This window comes from Periplaneta americana, chromosome 9 (genome assembly GCF_040183065.1).
Source record: "Periplaneta americana isolate PAMFEO1 chromosome 9, P.americana_PAMFEO1_priV1, whole genome shotgun sequence".
NCBI classification, from domain to species: domain Eukaryota; kingdom Metazoa; phylum Arthropoda; class Insecta; order Blattodea; family Blattidae; genus Periplaneta; species Periplaneta americana.
Window position 1 is genome coordinate 104,683,122 of NC_091125.1, and position 21,257 is coordinate 104,704,378.

A 21,257-nucleotide genomic window follows, 5' to 3' on the forward strand; every position below is an offset into this window, starting at 1 on the left:
ATATATCCTTCGTGCTATTCACTGACTACTAATAGTTCATATAAATTCAATATTAGCTGCTACTTTGCGCTGCATTTTGCAGATTGTTAATTTTAACCCTCATTACCCATTTTTGACATACACCACTTCTTCTTTCAACGGCTCATTTATTAGTTGCCCAAAGCAGGTTTTCCATCTGTTCAGGATGGAATGAGAATCTGAAAAAAAAATAAATAAATAAATACATCCGTAAATATTTCCGAAATATATTCGATTATCTGCTTCTTTTTTGTTCACAGTGTATAACGCCATCGTGGTACCTCGCAGTGGACACACAACTGTATATCTTATCTCCTATTTTTATTTTGTCACTTCGTAAATGGCCGAGGTTTGGTCTTGGACTAACCATTGCTACGACTATTGGTGGAATGATTGCATCTTTTATTGAGTCCTATACCCGCAAGGACAACCCGAATTTCATAAAAATTGGGTAAATATTTTAAAAAATGTAAATTAATATTATTAATATGTTTAAAAATTAATTTATTTTTAATTCAATCGTGAAATATCGTTAAAACTTGTACAAATGAACTAGCAATTTTTCATTATGTATTGTGTTAAATATTAAACCTAAAAAAGGTACTAAACCTTTGTGACTAGATTCGGCGTAGTATCCGCCATTCTCAGATAATGTACCGAGGTTTTGTGTGTTGTTCGGCATTTTGTTGCTTGGGGTGGAGGATGTGTGGTACTAGCGGCAGCGTGTTTGTAATGGTAGTATTGTGACGAACAGTATGCGAGTTTGAAATTCAATTGAATTTTGAGGATATGTTATGCCTGTGTTTGTGTGTGTTGATATATTTTGTACTGTTCCAGAAATTTAAATTTTGGCTATTTGGCTCAATTTGGTAAAATTTTCATATCGTTTTATTTGTTGTAGTTTTGGTTGGAGTTAGTGATGTGTTCTGCGTAGGGAATGTATTGCATGATATGGTTATTGATGTGATGTATTCTATGTATCGTGTCTGAAAAGATCTAGCCTACCAGTTTGTCCATGTAAAACAGCGGTGACCAAAACTCGAGCTGCAGTGATTACATGCGACAGACAGCGTGTGAAGTAAGGAGACGGAGGAATAGCACTTGGCATGAAAACTACAACCAGTGGTGGTTCCTGTAGGCCTACTAACATCTTGTTCAATCCCGCGGATAAAAATCTCAAGTTTTGCTGTATCAGTAATGTCACTGATGTAATCAAGAGCCAGTGAATAATATACGATTTTTCTTGCTTCCTTTTCAACTTTCCTCTTGAATATAATCAGGAATTTTCTTAATTCTTCTCTCGATACTTGGTCGAGAAATTCCTAGTTTTTTCAAAATTAAAAACTTCTTATGGACAAGTTATTTACTCTTTTGAGAAATTCTGTTCTATTAAAAGGCTTTAGAGCACGAGATATTTCAAACCCCAGTAGGTAGCTTACTTCCTTACATTTATTTATCTCGGCTTTCTCTTCCTGGCTATGATTTAAGACATGTCAATTCCTGGCGTTTAACAGTTCGTTGGCACATAATATTGAATGAATTTTTCTACAATATTATTATTATATGAGTAACTAATAAATAGTTTCCCTCATCCAAAGATTAAAAAGATTAAAATTGAGATAAAACCCAATAATGTTATAATGTAATAAGTTCAGGGTGTTTGAGAATAAAGTTCTTAGGAAAATATTTGGGGCTAAGAGGGATGAAGTTACAGGAGAATGGAGAAAGTTACAGAACACAGAACTGCAATCATTGTATTCTTCACCTGACATAATTAGGAATATTAAATCCAGACGTTTGCGATGGGCAGGGCATGTAGCACGTATGGGCGAATCCAGGAGTGCATATATAGTGTTAGTTGGGAGACCGGAGGGAAAAAGACCTTTGGGGAGGCCGAGAAGTAGATGGGAGGATAATATTAAAATGGATTTGAGGGAGGTGGGATATGATGATAGAGACTGGATTAATCTTGCACAGGATAGGGACCGATGGCGGGCTTATGTGAGGGCGGCAATGAACCTTCGGGTTCCTTAAAAGCCATTTGTAAGTAAGTAAGTAAGTAAGTAAATGTTATCCTTCTAGGGAGAAGATCTAAAAATATCAATATTCATGCACGTACAAAAGAATTATAGAAACGCATACTTAGTGATCAGTAGTAGTAATAATAATAATAATAATAATAATAATAATAATAATAATTATTATTATTATTATTATTATTATTATTATTATTATTATTATAGTAACAATATATTATTGAGCGTGGCAATTAATGTTTCCATATACTCCTAATTGAACCGTTGAAGAAAGTAAACATATTACATTTTGTACGACAGAACAAAAACGTTCTCCTTCTCATTCTTTACGAAACCACCTCTTACTGCTTGTAGAGATAGAGTTTGTAGAGCGACATGATACCGCCACTGCTTGCCTTCAGTACGTGAATGAAACAGACAGCAGTGTACAGTAGTGGCAAAAAAAACCGGACCGACCCTTGTAACTGATTTCAGAGCCTTGTTCACTCCAGAGCGTCTGTGCATATTCCTTGGCCCCGAAACCATCTGTACAGTTGAACAACAGCCACGCAGCTGGTTATTGTTTTCGTCTTCATTGAATGGCGTGAAATTAGTTCTGAATTAAAGCTACTCGTAGGATAGTCTCCTTTTAAATCACTTGTGTGACAGACTCTCAGACTGAGTAGTATTCTCATTGTTCAGTGCGTACACAGGTAGACACAGGAATAAGCAGATGTAATCACACGGAACGGAGTGGGGAGACTAGTCAGAGCTTTCCGTTTCAAGCGAAGGTAGTATGATCCACATACAGCTAACTTGTACTCAAAGTAACCAAACGCATGATTCTAGTGATTAGATATGTTATGTATGTGTGTTATTGTTGTTGGTTTGCTACATTTTTTGAACTCTATGTATGTTATCCACCTTTGTTATTTGCAATGATTAAGCAATCTGTAGATTTCCAGTTGTCTATTTCTAATATGTAGAGTAGTTACGCGTGTATTTTTTCATCTGTGATTTAGGTTTTCAGTCTGTCTTATTTCTCTCTCATAGAAATAATTATCGTCTACGTATCTGTCCCAATATATCATTTTGTCTATATATTATTATCATTATTCAGTGTGTATGTGTGTCAGTTCTATATAATTTATGAATATTTCTGCTAAGATGCTCGAGATGTCTGAACTCAGGGGTAAGACTTCGAATTGAGAGTAGTATTTATTGTTACATTTAAAGTAATTTTATTTTGTGACAGTATCAGTACTTTCAATTAATGGATTAAAGTCGTGAAACGCTTTTATCTTGTTGTTTTTTCTAAAATTAAACCAGAATGTGTATGTTTATATACGTGATTTTCAACAGAACAGTTGGATCTGTTTCCCAGAAATCACAGAATAATTAAATATCAATGACTGTACTATTCATCTTCTGTCCTCGAAAAGGAATGTTTGATTTCTCCAGCAAGTAGTTTATCACTGTTCTCATAATCAGAGTCTTATGAATGTATTATTATAGGTTCTGAAATGCCATGTTCTATTTTTTTGTTTGCAGTCCTGCTCTTGTAGTATTACACGGTGTTATACGCAGGATTATCACTCTTCTTACTTATGTGTTAGTTAACGTGCCTTTCTGTATCTTAGAGACCACATAAGTTCAATTGGATTATATTGGCAATAAAGGGACAATCACTATGACCTCAAGTTTTCTTCCATTTGCCAGTTTATATCTCTCGTACATTTCATATTGATATTTAAGTGATAATAGTTTTTGTAAGAGTTTATATTCGATACAAACACACTGATATTTTTAATTTCAAGGAGATTTCTCGTTTCTTTTGTTTTTAAGTAATCAAAGATTAGAAATATAGTATCCCATTTTACTATCTTTCCGAAGAAAGTAATGCTGAAAGTTTTCATAGTATTTCAGCTATCTTTGATCGGGTTTCAATCAGCGAGTCTCGATGTGGTGGAGAATATAGGGGAGAGTCGGGTAGTATCGGACAGTGCATTTCTTTCATCTACCACCATATGGTAGTACCTGAATGACATGGTTACGTTTCTCTATGCGACATCGCAGAAACGTAACCATGTGAATCAGGTACTATCATCGTGTGGTAGATGAAAGAAACTCACTGTCCGATATTACCCGATGTCCGATACTACCCGACTCTCCCCTAATAGTCAATCGAACACCTAGGGCGACATGGTAGGAATGTAAAATACAGCCTTAATTCTGAAGAAATAATCTGTCTTTCTTTTATTTCAGAATAGGTGCCCAGCTAGGATACAGTTACTTCCATACACATACAAGAGGAGTCTCATGGTTTGTAGGCTTTTTATTTGGCTACCTCTTCTATCGTACAACGGATTGGAGAGCAAAAGTTTCTGCAGGAACTGAGAAACTTTCCAAGGTAAGAAACACATATTATTCAATGCATCCATAATGACTTCACATTACCCAGACTTATGAAAAAGTGCTATTTTTCGTTCCCTTCCTAAAATTAAGCTATCCGTTACACCTAAGACAAATTAGTATTCTTTTTGTTGTCTCAAAAGTTTTGGAATGAATTGTGTACTCGTACTTGGAATATTCTTGATCCTTATCAGTTAGGCTTCAGAACGGAACGTAGCAATACGACTGCATTGCTTAAAGTGACTGAGGATACACGTGAAGCATTAGATAAAAGATAAATCGCAATACTAACACTTTTAGACAACTCAAAAGACTTCGACACTGGGGACGTAGACTGCAAAATTAAGAACATTGCATTTTTCCGATAAATGCTTCAGCGTGGATGGTCTCCTACCTTCGTGAACGCCAACAGTGCGTATCTATTAATCGTTATTCCACTTGACGTACCACAAGGCTCTGTGCTAGGATATTTACTATTCTCTACTTATATTAACGAAATTTAGTTCTAATCTAACATACTACTGAACCATATATGAGGCGCTCAACTCTCAAATTGTAATTGTATTCATAAGTATGATCATATTTCCTCGTCTTTCCAAACTCTCTCTTGTTAAAACTAAGCGATCAACGATCCATGTATTCTCTTAATACATCTTATTTCAAATACTACGCACGGTTACCAAAATGCACTTTACTTGTTTTCAAAGCGTATAAGCGGATAAGCACATCATCAGCTAAGTGCAGGGTCTCATTATAACAACCTGCTCATTAAACCCTTCACAAGACTTCATTTTCTTCATCCTATATAGTTTCAGTTGCTAGAAACTGGAACTTCGCTTCCGAGAGAAGTAAGTGGTTGTTGGACAATAACTTCATTTCTATACATAAATTCTTGCTTAACAGACTACCTGTAATTACTGATTGATATTTGCTACAATACAATGTAACTAACATCTGTCCACTGTTACTATTATTATTTTTCTTTTACTTTTTTTTTTTTTTTAGTCGATTGTCAGAACACAGGTCTGAACCTCACAAGTGATACTAATAAAGCACCAGTTATGACGCAACTAGGCCAAGAGATAAAGGTGTAGGGTGGCCAGTGCCCTTCCCCCTACATTGCAAACATCGCCAATTAGCTACATGTTATACTAATGAGACTTCAGATGTATACAATAATCGTTCTTCCTCTGATACAATCAAGTGAGGTGTATTTCCTGATAATAGATGTACTTACCAAACCAGAACCTCAATCAGAATTGGATTATTATTATTATTATTATTATTATTATTATTATTATTATTATTATTACCAACATTAATTTACTGAAATAAAATATAAAACCTCTAATGAATAAATCCTCTGACATTCATATTATTCTTATTATATTGTTAAATCTTATATTTATCGTATTTTGATTCCCGTAGCATAATTCTAGGAAACTATTATTAAATTAATTTTCATAATTTAACTAACTCAACTTAATTATAGTTATTTACAATATATTGCATATAAATTGAACTGAATTATATTAGCTTATATATTAAGAAATTTCACCAATTTTTGTACAGTTGGTATGTGTTATTCTATCAATAAGCGACCAGGCTTCTTCAGGTAAGCGTTTTGCAAGTGAAGGATGAATATCGCATAGACAACATGAAACTGAACCTAAATTTCTATATAATACGTGAAATGTATTCGCTATCTGAGAAAGCCTAAACTGGTATGCAGGTAAATTCTGTGTGCAAGACTTGATTTTATATTTTGTTATATATGTAAGAATTTTGGTATTGTGTTCATGTCGCGGCATCTAGAAAGAAAGATTAGTCAGCATAATAATTTCATCTTTTAAAGTGTACTGTTAGAATTTTCTGTTATTACTATGAGTTCCCTCCCCATAACGCTCATTACATGAGGTTTTAAGCTTTCAGAGTGACTGATCAGTATTAGGCGTTTGAGTATTCCATCGTGTTCTGGAGTTTGAAATTTTCAACGTTTCGAAACTACTTACACGTTCCATCATCATGACTGATAGTTAAGACAAGCAGGAGTCGCCACCTACCCTGTTGAGCTCGTTAAGCCAGCTAATCCGGGCGACTGATGAGGCACCTTCTTACCTCACATTATTTTAGTGCGGCCAACCGACCTTAGATGTACAATATATAGAATGCAGAACATTCAATGAATGGAGTTTTGGAGTAACATTTAATGTATTTTAAGTTGTTTAACGTGTAAATAAACAATATTATATTAAATTAAAACAATAGCTAGTGACCCGCCATTAACAGAAGAGATGGGCGAAATTTTTAACTTTTTTTTTTTTTTGTTTTAGAAAAAAACATTCGACTTTTGCAGAAAAATAATCATTTAACTTTCATTCATATGCTGGCCAATTTTATCGACATAATCGTACTCAAAATTCATCCTTTGGTTGTATTTCATAATTACAATCAGGTCCTCGTGACGAAAATCGACATTTTAAAGCCATTTTCCCAAACTTTCATTTTTTCTACGTTTACTTACATTCAATGTACTATAGACTCCCAACAAATTTAATGCTAAGAAGTTGAAATACTTATTGCATGCTGAGGAAAGTATGGTTAAGAAAATAACGAACCTTTTTTGGATAAAGTAATATTTCAAGAACTTAAAAATGTCATATTTTATCCGGATACTAAAAAAAGTAATATTTAAACTGACATCCAGGTGACTCAGACACTCAAAATTCGAATTATGGCTCTGGTGTTAGTAAAAACTCAAGAAATAACTCAAGGAGTATTAAATTGATACTAATGAAGCTTGGCGACATCATTCATTCATTCGTTCATTCGTTCATTCGTTCATTCATTCATTCATTCATTTTATTCCATAGATCTTACAGGAGCAATGAAACTTTAAGATGTGGAACAAGTCAAAATTTTACAGTATTACAATTACAATTTTTACAAATTTTTACAGTTTTACAATTTAGTAATTTTCTACAATTTTTACAATTTTTTGCAATTTTTTTACAATATTTTGGCGAGATGTAGTGAGATGAGATGAGGTCCGAGGATTCTGCAATAACAAGAGCTTTCTATATAAAAAAATTGGGTCCTAGCTTAAAAAAAAAATAAAAAAATAGAAATTTCACACATTACAATCCTTAGCTGTTCTTTGGCTCTTCAAAGGGCCGCGGTCCACCGGTTGAGAATTACTGTCCTACTCTACATCTTAGACCAGCAGACCGTACTAAAGTAAATTGAGGAAAAGCGGGCCTCTTCATCAAAAAGGTTGAGAAACACTGCTCTAGGAAGTTGCCTGGGGTCACTTGATGACCATAGCGTACAGGACATCAGTGCATAATGCAGAATAATAAGAAGAACGTTGTAAACGGATGATAAATGACCCTATGGACTCGTATGTGCTTACGAATTACCCAGTCTTATAAGAGTCATGCATGTTTAGAAAATTGAGGAGTATACTGCGAGTATCAAATGTTAGACAAATTAATCTGTTCTGGTACTTTCAATAGAACCCTTAAATCGAGATCCACACGAAGGTGTTATTTCCAAAACGAAGTATTTCCATGCCCATGTTCATATTTTTCATCCTGGAGAATGCACACGAAATTATTAAACATACAAAATTTATTTTTTTAGTAGGTTATTTTACCACGCTTTTTCAACAGTTTAGATTATTTAGCGCCTGAATGAGATGAAGGTGATCATGCCGGTGAAATGAGTCCGGAGTCCAACACCGAAAGTTACCCAGCATTTGCTCATATTGGGTTGAGGGAAAACCCCGGAAAAACCTCAACCAGGTAACTTGCCCCGACCGGGAATCGAACCCGGGCCACCTGGTTTCGCGGCTAGACGCGCTAACCGTTACTCCACAGGTGTGGACTACTAAATTTATATATATCTACATCAATGCATGTGACTTTAGTGTCCATCAAGAAAACATCAAGTGAAATATGTTACTAGTCAGAGAGGTATGCAATGGAGAGGGAAAGGAACGTCCCACGCTACCCCATTATCTCCTTGCATAGTTGCCTCATGAGTGATGCCATGTTGATGTCACTTATGAGGTTCAAACTTGTCTTCCGAAAGTTCACTACATAACAATAATTAGCTATTTGCATTAATAATCTTGTCAATTTTATTACATCGACATATTTCAATTTTATGTTTTAGGTCACTGTCACTCTGGGTTGGCTGCTGACGATCATTGCATTATCTCTAGTATATATCAGTTTACATCCTTTTCTACAAAAGGACTACGAATATAACGCCGTGCACGCAGGTTTCTACTATGCCTTAGCACGTCCCATATGGTCCGTTTGTATGGCTTGGATTATATTTGCTTGTTTGACTGGATACGGAGGTATGAAGCTCACAGAAGTGCAATGCAGTAGTTTATCACATTTTATAATTTATAAAATTTGCTCCCTTTTATATATACAGTACACAACACAGAAAGAAGACATACGTATAAAGAACAACTTCTCCAGCATCAGGAATATTGAAACAAACATTTGTACTGAAATCTCTAAACATACAGTATAATTTTTTTACAATATTATGAAAACTATGTGGTATGTAGGCGTTTCTTTGGCAACTAATCATTTGATGGAATAGCCCCATATTCTCAATGGTTTTTTGTTAACGTGAAATCCTCTATAGACAAGAAAAATAGATTGTAACAACATGCATGAGGCAGCGCTTGGGTGTGAGTTATAAGATTCACATCATAAAACCAGAAACAGACAATTGAATAAAAAGTATACAATAAAAAACAAACACAGGGGAATACATATTTATGTCAAGTGATAAGTTAACACAATTTATATAATAAAATCATAAATATACCTCTGAATAAAGTGTACGGTACATAAAAATGAACAATGTAGAAAACGTATAAGCATTAAATTAGAATCAAATATGATTTTCACAATAAAATTAAAAAGGCAATTGAATGGAATGTACACAATAAAAATAAACACATTGGAATACATATTGGTGTTAAGTGATAAGAAACACTATTTACGTAATAAAATCAATAATAGGCATTTGAATAAAGTGTAATCAAATAAACACTCTGGAAAACATACAAGCATTAAATTAGAACTTCAAAGGCATGTTGGGTCCGATAAGTATAATAATAAATTTCAAATATGTATGGATTTATTACCGTCAGAATTTCTTATTAATAATCAAACATTAATTCACTGCGGCCTAAAGCAGGGAGATGTACTATCACCTTTACTTTTTAACTTCGCTCTAGAATATGACATTAGGAAAGTTCAGGATAACACAGAGGATTTGGAATTGAACGGGTTACATCAGCTTCTTGTCTATGCAGATGACGTGAATATGTTAGGAGAAAATCCACAAACGATTAAGGAAAACGCAGAAATTCTACTTGAAGCAAGTAAAGAGATAGGATTGGAACTAAATCCCGAAAAGACTAAGTATATGATTATGTCTCGTGATCAGAATATTGTACGAAATGGAACTATAGAAGTTGGAGCTTTATACTTCGAAGAGGTGGAAAAATTCAAGTATCTTGGAGTAACAGTAACAAATATAAATGACACTAGGGAGAAAATTAAACGCAGAATAAATATGGGAAATGCCGGTTATTATTCGGTTGAGAAGCTTTTGTCATCTAGTCTGCTGTCTAAAAATCTGAAAGTTAGAATTTATAAAACAGTTATATTACCGATTGTTCTGTATGGCTGTGAAACTTGGACTCTCACTTTGAGAGGAGCAGAGATTGAGGGTTTTTGAAAATAAGGTTTTTAGGAAAATATTTGGGGCTAAGCGGGATGAAGTTACAGGAGAATGGAGAAAGTTACACAACGCAGAGCTGCACGCATTGTATCCTTCACCTGACATAATTAGGAACATTAAATCGAGACGTTTGAAATGAGCAGGGCATGTAGCACGTATGGGCGAATCCAGAAATGCATATTGTTAGAGTGTTAGTTGGGAGGCCAGAGGGGAAAAGACCTTTGGGGAGGCCGAGACGTAGATGGGAAGATAATATTAAAATGGATTTGAGGGAGGTGGGATATGATGATAGCGACTGGATTAATCTTGCTCAGGATAGGGACCAATGGCGGGCTTATGTGAGGGCGGCAATGAATCTCCGGGTTCCTTGAAAGCCAGTAAGTAAGTAATCAAACATTAAACCATTATATTATTACATGAAATGGTACATAATGACCGACGAACGTTTTCGCCATGAATATGGCATCCTCAGGTCTCATCGACGCAATGACACGTAATGAACACTTATAATTTCTGGTTTAAATACAATCGTTAAAAATGTTTGAAAAAGTTAATATGATAGGCTGTGTAAGCATATGCAATTAAGGACATACGTGTAACATAAAATTTAAAACCATACAAAGTATAGAAAAAACAAACAATGTGCTGATGGTTAAATGTACAACGAGATAAAATAATTTGACAATCTTCAATTGCAGGTGGTCATAAATCACAAAATAGTAGAACATGCTATGTTATATAGAAATGCTAACGTATTTCTGTAAAGCTCAGTCGTGTTGCTACAACAATGCGGTTAGGTCAGCTTCTCCTCAACCAAATTTGACTTTGGTTTCATACACCGCTCAAACAGCAGCACGAGCGAGCTACAGGCCTATACCATAGCATGTTCTACTATTTTGTGATTTATGACCACCTGCAATTGAAGATTGTCAAATTATTTTATCTCGTTGTACATTTAACCATCAGTACATTGTTTGTTTTTTCTATACTTTGTATGGTTTTAAATTTTATGTTACACGTATGTTCTTAATTGCATATGCTTACACCTCCTACCATATTAACTTTTTCAAACAATGAGTTGTGAGACGAGGAAACAACACCATTCTTCACATTAACAATTTTAAGGCCTCCCTTCCGAATAACATCACCGCTCAGTCTGCCATGTAACGCCGGGTGAGAAGGCCACCATCGTCTGGATACCCTCAATTGAACATCTTTTACAAAACGCCTATCACCACGGTGAAACAGACTGAGAATCCTTTTCACTTTCTACAACACATCGAATAATAATGTACAATTTTTCAATTTTAATTTTATAACTTTTACATGATTTTAATCTTTTAATTTCACAATTCAAGCATACAGTAAATGCTCAGATAACTATGTTCAGTCAAAGATCAAAGAACCTCGAGTCTACATGTCCAGTCTAAGGCTATAGACGCTATTTAACCTTCACGCAAACGCATGCAATGGCAGATTAATCATTAATGTAAACATGTGTTTAAATTTTAAATCTCTGACTTCATATACATTAATCAATTTTAAGGCTACGGAAACCATACTTATGTAAATGCATGCATGAGCATTTTAATTACCAGTGTAAAAAATGTGTTTGATGTTTTTCACCTAGTTCTATTAATTGTCTGTCAGAAAACTCACCTGAGGATGACTTATAAAAAGTCGAAAATATTTGTGATATTTAAAATTGTAACATGATGTAACAGAATTTATTTTTCTGCCATCATATATTTGATAAGTGTTTGACTGAGAATACAAAACTATTATTGACTTAATTTCACAAAAACTTATCTGAATCTACATGACCTTTAAATTTTTCAAACAATTTAAACGATTGTATTTAAACCAGAAATTATACGTGTTCATTATGTGTCATTGCTTCGATGAAACCTGAGGATGCCATATTCATGGCGAAAACGTTCGTCGGTCATTATTTACCATTTCATGTAATAATATAATGGTTTAATGTTTGATTATTGATAAGTAATTCTGACTGTAATAAATCCATACATATTTGAAATTTATTAAATTAGAAACAAATACTATTTACACAATAATAATTATAGAAACAATTGAATAAAGTGTACACAATAAAAATAAGAAACAAAAGATAAAAATAGAAAGAGTAGAATACATTGCATTAAATGTTTACAATGCGTTAAGTCTGGCAACTCATCATTAGATATTTTTCTAATTTAAATTTAAAAGAAATCAAAGTTCAGCAGTCCTTTACTACAGGCGGCAGGGAATTCCAATGGCAAGAAGTAGAAACAGTGAAAGATTGCGAATGCAGAGATTATGTGTGAAATGGAATTTCTAGAGTCTTATAGTGTTGTGATCCAAGTATTTAAGTTATGATAGCGAGAAAAAGTACCTAAAAGTAAGATAAAGGATTCCGACGCAACAGGTGCAGAGAAGTAAAAGAGATGTAATGCATGATTTAAATTATTAAATTCACGATCTTATAATATAAAAATTATTAATCCCTTCTTACAGGCATAGTAAACACCATACTATCTTGGCCAGGATGGATACCATTCGCTCGTCTAACTTTTGCTATGTATATCTTCCATTTTGATTTTATATTTGCACGTGTGGCCGCAATAAGAACGCCTTTGTATACCACTATCTTCTTAAAGGTATGTTTCTTAATTTCTAGTTTTTATCTAAATAGAAATCTAACGGGTGTCCACCAGTCAAGTACGACCTCTGCTCTTGAACACGTATCAGTCCTACTGGAAAAGTTCCAGGAAACTGTGTGAAATTCATTTTGTAGTCGGCACTCTATGTCGCCAAGTTTTTCCTCTCTTAAAGTAAAACTTACATAGATAACGAATTATAATATGCATCTACTTTCTTAACTAATTAAAAAATCGTTTGTGATGTTGTAATGTGTATCACGAGATAGTTACGACAAAATGTCCTCTTGCAGGATTTGTAACAATGATTTTCTTTTCACATAACTATCTTAAACTAATATTCTTTATTCTAAACTACACAGAATTTCCACCATCCACAGAGGATTAAATGTATCATACTAGCATGACACTCAACAGCTCAACTGCTTACAAAACCGGTTTAGACTCGCGTTGGTAAACCTTGAGTAAGGCGGGAATACCGTTCGAGTAATTTTGGTTTCCGATCAACCTAACCGGCGGACACCCGGTATTTGAAGTTTTATTTCTGTAAATAAGGAATGTGAATGCTCAAGTTCTTTATGCAACTTTGTATTAATTGTATGTTTCAAAATATTAATTTAAGATAGGGCTACGTAATAAATAGTACATTGTAATGAAAGCTTATCGTGTAACCGTGCACATTTTATATGGAAACCATTATTATGAAAATTATTGTGTTTACAAAGAACTGTCATATGAAATGCAATACCATTTATATTTAAAAACTTAAGATAAATTAATCTTATCTACTTGATCTGTGCGATTCTGAATATAATATTTCACGTGTGTGTTAACTTCTATCTTCATTCATAGGTCCAAGAATGGTTTGAAAATTTGGCGATGGCGATTATTTTATCCATTGTTATGACCCTTTCAATCGAGTCTCCAATCATCCAGCTTGAAAAACTGATCTTTTCCAAAGGTAAGGAAAAAACCGCGGTCATAAAGATGATACTTGTTTTCTCATTACGTTTTATAAGATTTTCAATTGAGTACATAATACCAATGATGTCAGCAAATAAGAAAAGTTAACTTTTTGTTTTCATGCGGGAAATTGTCATAAAAATAGATACCCAAATTCAATAATACATGATATAATATATAAGACTCTGCTGCAGTTACGTTCTCACCAATTATGATGTCCAGAAAAAGCTGCAAAGGTGCATTACCAGATTCATTCACAGTAATGCGCAGGGCCAATAAAATAATTAAACCATATTAATTATTGATACTGAAAATCAAGGAATATCTGGGTAAAATTATCAATTCCTGGGATATTCTGGGGATGAATTTTGTTCGGGGAAAAAAGCAAAATTCCAGGACTGTCCCCGGGAAACGGAGACGTCTGGTATCCTGTGAGTATGTTACTGTAAATTTTCATATAAGGTGTGAAGCACAAGCACAATATTTCCAACAACACCGATAACAAAAGTAGGTTCTTATTGCAATTATTGTAATTTGCATGAGCAATCTATGTCCTTGACGTAAGAGCCTATGAATATTCGATTGTGCCTGCAAACAGCTAGTTTATCTTCATATCCTTCAGCTCTCTCCTTCAGCCCTTCCTACTCCCCCTCCACCTCCCTCCCTCACCCCTTCTCTCTCTCTCTCTCTCTCTCTCTCTCTCTCTCTCTCTCGCCAATTCCTTCTAACTAATGAGTTTGAGCCTGCCTCGTTTCCGTCTTCCTGGTGGATACCATTCCATAACTTTTTTGGTAATCTGTTCCCTCCCAACCTCATGACATGTCCAAGCCATTTCGATTGTTTTGATATCATTGAAAAAGAACCTAATTACTTTAATTTTCTGTTTAATTCTCGTTTTCTTAATCTTGTCCTTCCTAGAAATCTTAGCCGACTGTCGTCAAAAATCCATTTCTATTGAGTTTAATGTTGCCACATTTCTCTTTTTTCTTGTTTAATCTTTCTGCTGCATATATTATGTAATAGTACTTTTAACTATTGTATTATTGCTATTACTATATATTATATAGCTATTATTACATTACATTATTATTTTACAACGATTTTTGTTATATATATTAGAAGATTATATTCCTGTTAATATTTTATTTTCTTTAAGTAAGTCAAAAATACACAAATTATATTTTATGGTCCATCCAACTCAGAATTCACAATTTCATCTTCCGCAATGTGTACAATACAAATATTCAAAATTGTGTAATTAAAATACCGACATTACTTACAAATTATATGCATTAAGTAACTAAAAAGTGCCTGTAATTAAATTATCAAAAATTTTCAAAACATAAACATTCATTTTCTGTAAACATTTCTGCATATATTTGCAAGTTGCGGAAGTTCATATTTAGGCCTACTATTTCTGTAATCTATTGATGCACTATGCACTATATAATACAATGTCCTGCCATCAAATGTAAGATTACTATCTTCTTGTTTCGTTTAAATTGTACGATTCTGTGTTTCGGTACCTCTATTTTTTGTGCAAGGCTTCAATTATAAATTCTTCTTATTGTCACACACATTTTTAACATCTTTTCATATCTATAGGGTGAAAGTGAAACAATTTTGCGGTTTAAAAGGAACTATAGGATACACTGAAATGAATAGAAAACCTATATTAGGTGTTGTGATTAAATTCACGGTTAATTAGGAAATTAAGTTGGAAGTGTCAGCAATCTGGCAACATCATCGTCACTGCTTTTTCTTCTTGTGATACAGATGTAAGAGGTCAACGTATTCGGGTATGTCTGCCAAGGTTATCTACTTCACCCCACACTCTGATTGCATCGTTGAGTGGCTTCCAATTACTGGTTTTAAAATTAAATTTACATGAAAAGCAGTCCATGCTATTCAAATACGCGAGAGGAATAAACGATTCTTTGTTAGATTTTCTATTGATATCGACAAACATCACGATCCTACTCGCAATAGTTACCGAATAAGAGGGTGTTAAACATTTGTGGGAGAAAAAAATCTGAGAAAATTATGAACTTTCCACCAATATGGTACAACACATTTTTGTTACATACAACATGAGCTATTTGCTCTGAAAATCTGCAGGTTATTTCACTTCCATCCTGTATAAAAGCCTAAACTTCCAACTATTATAACGTATTAAAAAGCTATTATTAACATGCCTATACACTTATAATACTGTTTCACAATACGGGCTATCATTAAACTGGCTTTATTTTTTATGTAAAGAATTACATTTTAATATTAAAATCAAATGCTACATTAAAATACTTAACAGCACTTCGAAGATTCAAATTTATTAGTAATAGTCTGATCATAAGCGACTAAAAACCCTGTCGACTAAAAACCCTCGTCACCCATACACAGTAATTCGTCATGTTAGTCTGTAATAATAGCTATTTTTGTCATGAATAATGAATATAACATTTCTCTGTGTATATTCCAGATCGCAAAAACAGACCTCGAAATTTGTCACAAGCCATTCGTGATGACATGCTGAACATAAACAGTAAGAACGAAAGGCAAGACTGAGAGGCACGTGTCACGCTGTAATTCAGAAGCGAGAAGGTGTATGATTGGCAGTGAAAATTCTTGTTAACAGAACGGAGTCTTCGCTCGAAGGAAAGAAGGAAAGAAAGTTTATTTATTGATGCTTATTTCTTAAACTGCTGAAACAAAAATCTAACACACATCGAAATTGTTATAATTACAATTATAAATATATTATATATTATCAGCATTTCCTTTCCTTAGTCAATAAGCAATTTATTCATATCATAATTATGACACAAAGAACTTTGATCAGAAATATTAAAATAATACAGAAGTACTATTTGAGAAAAAATACAAATAGCAATGAATGTGCTAAATATAAATAAATCATTCTACTGAAATAGTCCCACTTTCTGAATTGAGGTGTATTAAATTTTGCAGATAATGTAACTGTAACGTGTTTTAATGAATAAAAATATATTTTACAGCTATCTACAAATATGCCTGTTATTCTTTCCTTCGGTTTCAGTGTATACTTGTTATGATCAGTAATAATGAGTCAATAATACTATCAGTACGCATCAATATTTTAGCGACCCTACACGATCAATATTACTGTCAATATTTGTGGTCAGTATTGATGCGCTCCTTGTTCAGTACAGACGCACAAATGCAATGCATCCTAATAAAATAAACATGTTTAGCTATAAATTAGCACTAACCACAAAAAGCAGAGTTAAACTAAAATAATAGGTTAGATTTGCTGAAAAGCGAAAGATGTAGACCATAAGGGTGCTATTCATAGACATTTCGCTAGCCCGCGCTACAAGCGTGCTAAACTAGCCCCGGCTATCGACTGGTTACTTGTACAGGATTCATATCATATGATATCGCTAACACTGGTTTATGAATACGAAAAACGTTAGTTCGCTGATCATCCACCGGAAGCCCGCGCTAAGAATGTCTATGAATACGGCCCTAGATGTCCAATTGTAACTCGTACGAGGTAACCCCTGGCGTAAGCAGCCCGCAGCGCGTATTGTTTAAGGTCGTTTTTCCTATTTTATATGAAAAGTTATTGACATAAAAAAAGAAGGGTCCAATTACTCCAGATGATGACATTGCGCACCATACTGTCACTGTTTGAGCATGGAGAGGCTTTTCGTGGAGGTCTCGATGGTTATTCTCACACCAATACCGGAAGTTCTGTTTATTAACATGACCGGTGACATGGAAGTGAGCTCATCACTCATCCAGAGGTGGGACTGGCTTCATCTTTTCTTGCATCCCTTGTCTTGGTCACTGCTGTCAGTTGGTCACCTGCTGTGATTCTTCCTGCCGGAAGAAGACTTTCTTTGTCGCAATCCCAGGACCGCTGCCATCATTTTTGGCCTCATTTCTGAACAGCTGGAGCCATTCATCACGACTTCTACTCTTTGTGAAGCGGATGACAATAGGACACGTCTTTCCTGGCCTGGATGTTATACGATGTGCCACGCTTACATTATGTTGCACCAATTCACTACCGCCTATGACATCTGATATTTGGTCAATGACTTCATAAGTTGATTGTTCATCGATCTCCGGAACTCCAAGTAGCATTATATTGTCTCTGCGTGTGTACTGCTGCAGATCACTCACTTCCTGTTTGAGATGGTCATTTTCTTCCACTAACTTCTTCATCTCCTCCTGCGTGGAGTTGAGTTCATGTCTTGTGTGCGCCAATTCTTCTCTAAGACTATCGAACTTGGAAGATATGAATTCAACTGATTTTCTTAGTTCATTCACCTCAAAATACGAATGCTATTCGATATCAGTATAATAGTTATCATGTCGCATATTGTATACCAGTAGTTTGTATTATAACAAATGACGTGTTCACATGTGCTGTTGTTTAATGAAATAAAATTATAATGCTGCGCAAAGAAATTACACTAAATACTGACACACAGACAGTGTTTATATATAAACACTATTTCGATGTTACAAACTTTAGGTTACGTAGTGAGAAGTGAAAGATGTTTCGGAAGCGACCCTTCGAAGAACGTTTACAGCTAAAGTAGGGGTGGAACGTGGATTGGGTTAGTATGAAGGGGTATACCTCCATCCGCCAATATTCTTGCTCCCTACTATAATGTTGACTATGTAAATAATTTTAAATAGTATTGTGTTGGTACCCTGGTTTTATTTTATATAATTGACTTAACAATGGCTAGTAATACTATATTAAATGAAATCCATCAGTGCAAATTTAATAATAATAATAATAATAATAATAATAACACAATGGTTTTTAACGATTTACTTCACTGCAATGAGTATATTGCCAATATACTATCAGATCTTAAAATATTTCACTTAAACTTATAGTGACCAATTCCTGTTTTCCTCATTCTCTTAATAACCAGAATTTCAATCATATTACGAAAATTTTAATTTGTTGTATTAATTAAAGTATTTTTAAGTATTCGTAAACACTACAAATAATTCCTTTCGCTTGGCTCCGCGTATCCGCTCCCTTTCTAGACATGTCGCTCAACTAGGCACAGAAGCAATTCCACTGTTAGAATTGAAAATCACTGTTTGAATATGTGCACAGTGAACAGACAACAGCTACGATGACTACTCTCTCAATACACAACGATTGGCTTGCAAGCAACTACACCCGAACGCATCGACACACTACCAGTCAGTCATCCCAATGTACAGGTCAGAAGAGAGGGGGTGGTAAGTGCAAAAATGTGCTATGTACGACCCGCCAATATCTTTGCTCCCTACTATAGATCTTCATTTTCATTTATTTGGTTCAGCATTTCCTAACAAAATTATTGTCGAGTCATAATCCCATTCATTCAGAGTCTGAACGATCTGAATTTTATAGGGATGGTAGTGAAGATCTTTGTGAAGAATTCTTCGGACGGACCTGTTACTTATTCCGACAGCAGCAGAATGTCGACAGGCAGACCGGCGCGGACTTCTCTCAAATGGCTCTCTAACCCTCTCGATGTTTTCTGGTGTTCGCACTGTTTTTTACTCCCACCCCGTTCTTTAGTTGTTGATGCACTCACTTCAAAGTTGTTTACCACATTCTTATCGCATAATTAGACGGTACTTTCTACCGGCCACGATACCCTATTATCTCCTGACCCAGTTGCCTCATAAGTGGTGCCTTTTGGTATCACTTGTGAGGTTCAGACCTGTCTTCGGACAGTTGACTAAACAACAACAATAGTACATATTATACAACAACATAGTCGGACAGGTTGGCTCAGTTGGTATAACGCTGGCCTTCTATGCCCGAGGTTGTGGGTTCGATCCCGGGCAGGTCGATGGCATTTAAGTATGGTTAAATGCGACAGGCTCATGTCAGTAGATTTACTGGCATGTAAAAGAACTTCTGCGGGACAAAATTCCGGCAAATCGGCGACGCGGCAGTTGCGAGCGTCGTTAAATAAAACATAACATTAACAATACAACATGCTGAACTCAAAAGTGCTTAGTTTTCTAAAGTGAACACAACAATATGTTTTCCGTGCAAAAAGATAGTAATAGTCTCCTACACTGTAAGTTATAATCTTTTGGCTGTGCCAGCTAGTGTTCGGAGAATGATGAAATTAAAATATAATTTTATTGAGATCGGAAGGAATGATGTAGATACCTAATATGGAAACAGAAGAACCTCAAAAAGCGACCTTGTTCGCCACAATGTCACTATGGACTTTCAATGAAATCTCAGGCCTGACTGGGACTGGAAACTGGACTCTCCTCTGCATGACAGGCCGAGGACCTAGTTACAGAATGATTGCAATCTTTGTGTTCCCGCACAACTGTTGACAACTGAAATGTGATCAGTGATTAGTAAAATATCAGATTTGCCAACAACATTGATTCAATGGATGCATTTTCCACGGAGAATATAATCGTTCTGAATGGAAAAATTACTTTTAGAAAAAATGCATGTTATAAACGTAATCGTAAAAGATAAAGGTATCCCCGTAACATGCCATGAAGGCACTTGGGGGGCATGGAGGTAGAGCCCCATGCTTTCCATGACCTCGGCACTAGAATGAGGTGGTGTGGTCGGCACCACGCTCTGGCCGCCTTTTACCCCCGGGAAAGACCCGGTACTCAATTTTATAGGAGGCTGAGTGAACCTCGGGGCCGTTCTGAAAGTTTGGCAACGAGAATAAATCCTGTCGCCACCTGGGATCGAACCCCGGACCTTCCAGTCCGTAGCCAGCTGCTCTACCAACTGAGCTACCCGGCCGCCATAAAGGTAATCGTTCTGAATGGAAAAATTACTTTTAGAAAAAAATGCATGTTATAAACGTAATCGTTCTGAATTGAAAAGTTACTTTTAGAAAAATGCATGTTATAAACGTAATCGTACTGAATGGAAAAATTACTTTTAGAAAAATGCATGTTATAAACGTAATCGTTCTGAATGGAAAAATTACTTTTAGAAAAAATGCATGTTATAAACGTAATCGTTCTGAATGGAAAAATTACTTTTAGAAAAAATGCATGTTATAAACGTAATCGTTCTGAATGGAAAAGTTACTTTTAGAAAAAATGCATGTTATAAACGTAATCGTTCTGAATAGAAAAATTACTTTTAGAAAAAATGCATGTCATAAACGTAATCGTTCTGAGTGGAAAAGTTACTTTTAGAAAAAAATGCATGTCATAAACGCAAACCTTCTGAATGGAAAAGTTACTTTTAGAAAAAAAAATGCATGTTATAAACGTAATCGTTCTGAATGGAAAAGTTACTTTTTGAAAAAATGCATGTTATAAACGTAATCGTTCTGAATGGAAAAATTACTTTTAGAAAAAAATGCATGTTATAAACGTAATCGTTCTGAATGGAAAAGTTACTTTTAGAGAAAAT

At 34.8% G+C, this 21,257-nt stretch overlaps 3 protein-coding genes across 5 annotated transcripts in view; 2 read left to right on the forward strand and 1 right to left on the reverse strand.

Annotated features, from left to right (window-relative positions):
• LOC138706345 (nose resistant to fluoxetine protein 6-like) overlaps positions 1 to 16,559 on the forward strand; it is a 60,201-nt gene extending 43,642 nt beyond the window's left edge. Inside the window, exons 9-14 of the mRNA XM_069835517.1 lie at positions 279 to 469; positions 4,299 to 4,443; positions 8,622 to 8,811; positions 12,735 to 12,877; positions 13,730 to 13,838; positions 16,320 to 16,559. Coding sequence (XP_069691618.1) covers positions 279 to 469; positions 4,299 to 4,443; positions 8,622 to 8,811; positions 12,735 to 12,877; positions 13,730 to 13,838; positions 16,320 to 16,405 — 864 coding nt within the window. The 3' untranslated portion in view covers positions 16,406 to 16,559. The remainder of the gene's footprint in view (positions 1 to 278; positions 470 to 4,298; positions 4,444 to 8,621; positions 8,812 to 12,734; positions 12,878 to 13,729; positions 13,839 to 16,319) is intronic.
• The window catches only part of LOC138706346 (nose resistant to fluoxetine protein 6-like), a 123,126-nt gene extending 106,269 nt beyond the window's left edge, over positions 1 to 16,857 (forward strand). Inside the window, exon 15 of the transcript XR_011333971.1 lies at positions 16,790 to 16,857. The gene's annotated coding sequence lies outside the window, so the exon portion shown is untranslated. The remainder of the gene's footprint in view (positions 1 to 16,789) is intronic.
• Positions 1 to 21,257, reverse strand: part of Bap111 (Brahma associated protein 111kD) — a 643,372-nt gene that overhangs the window by 573,083 nt on the left and 49,032 nt on the right. The window lies entirely within an intron of this gene.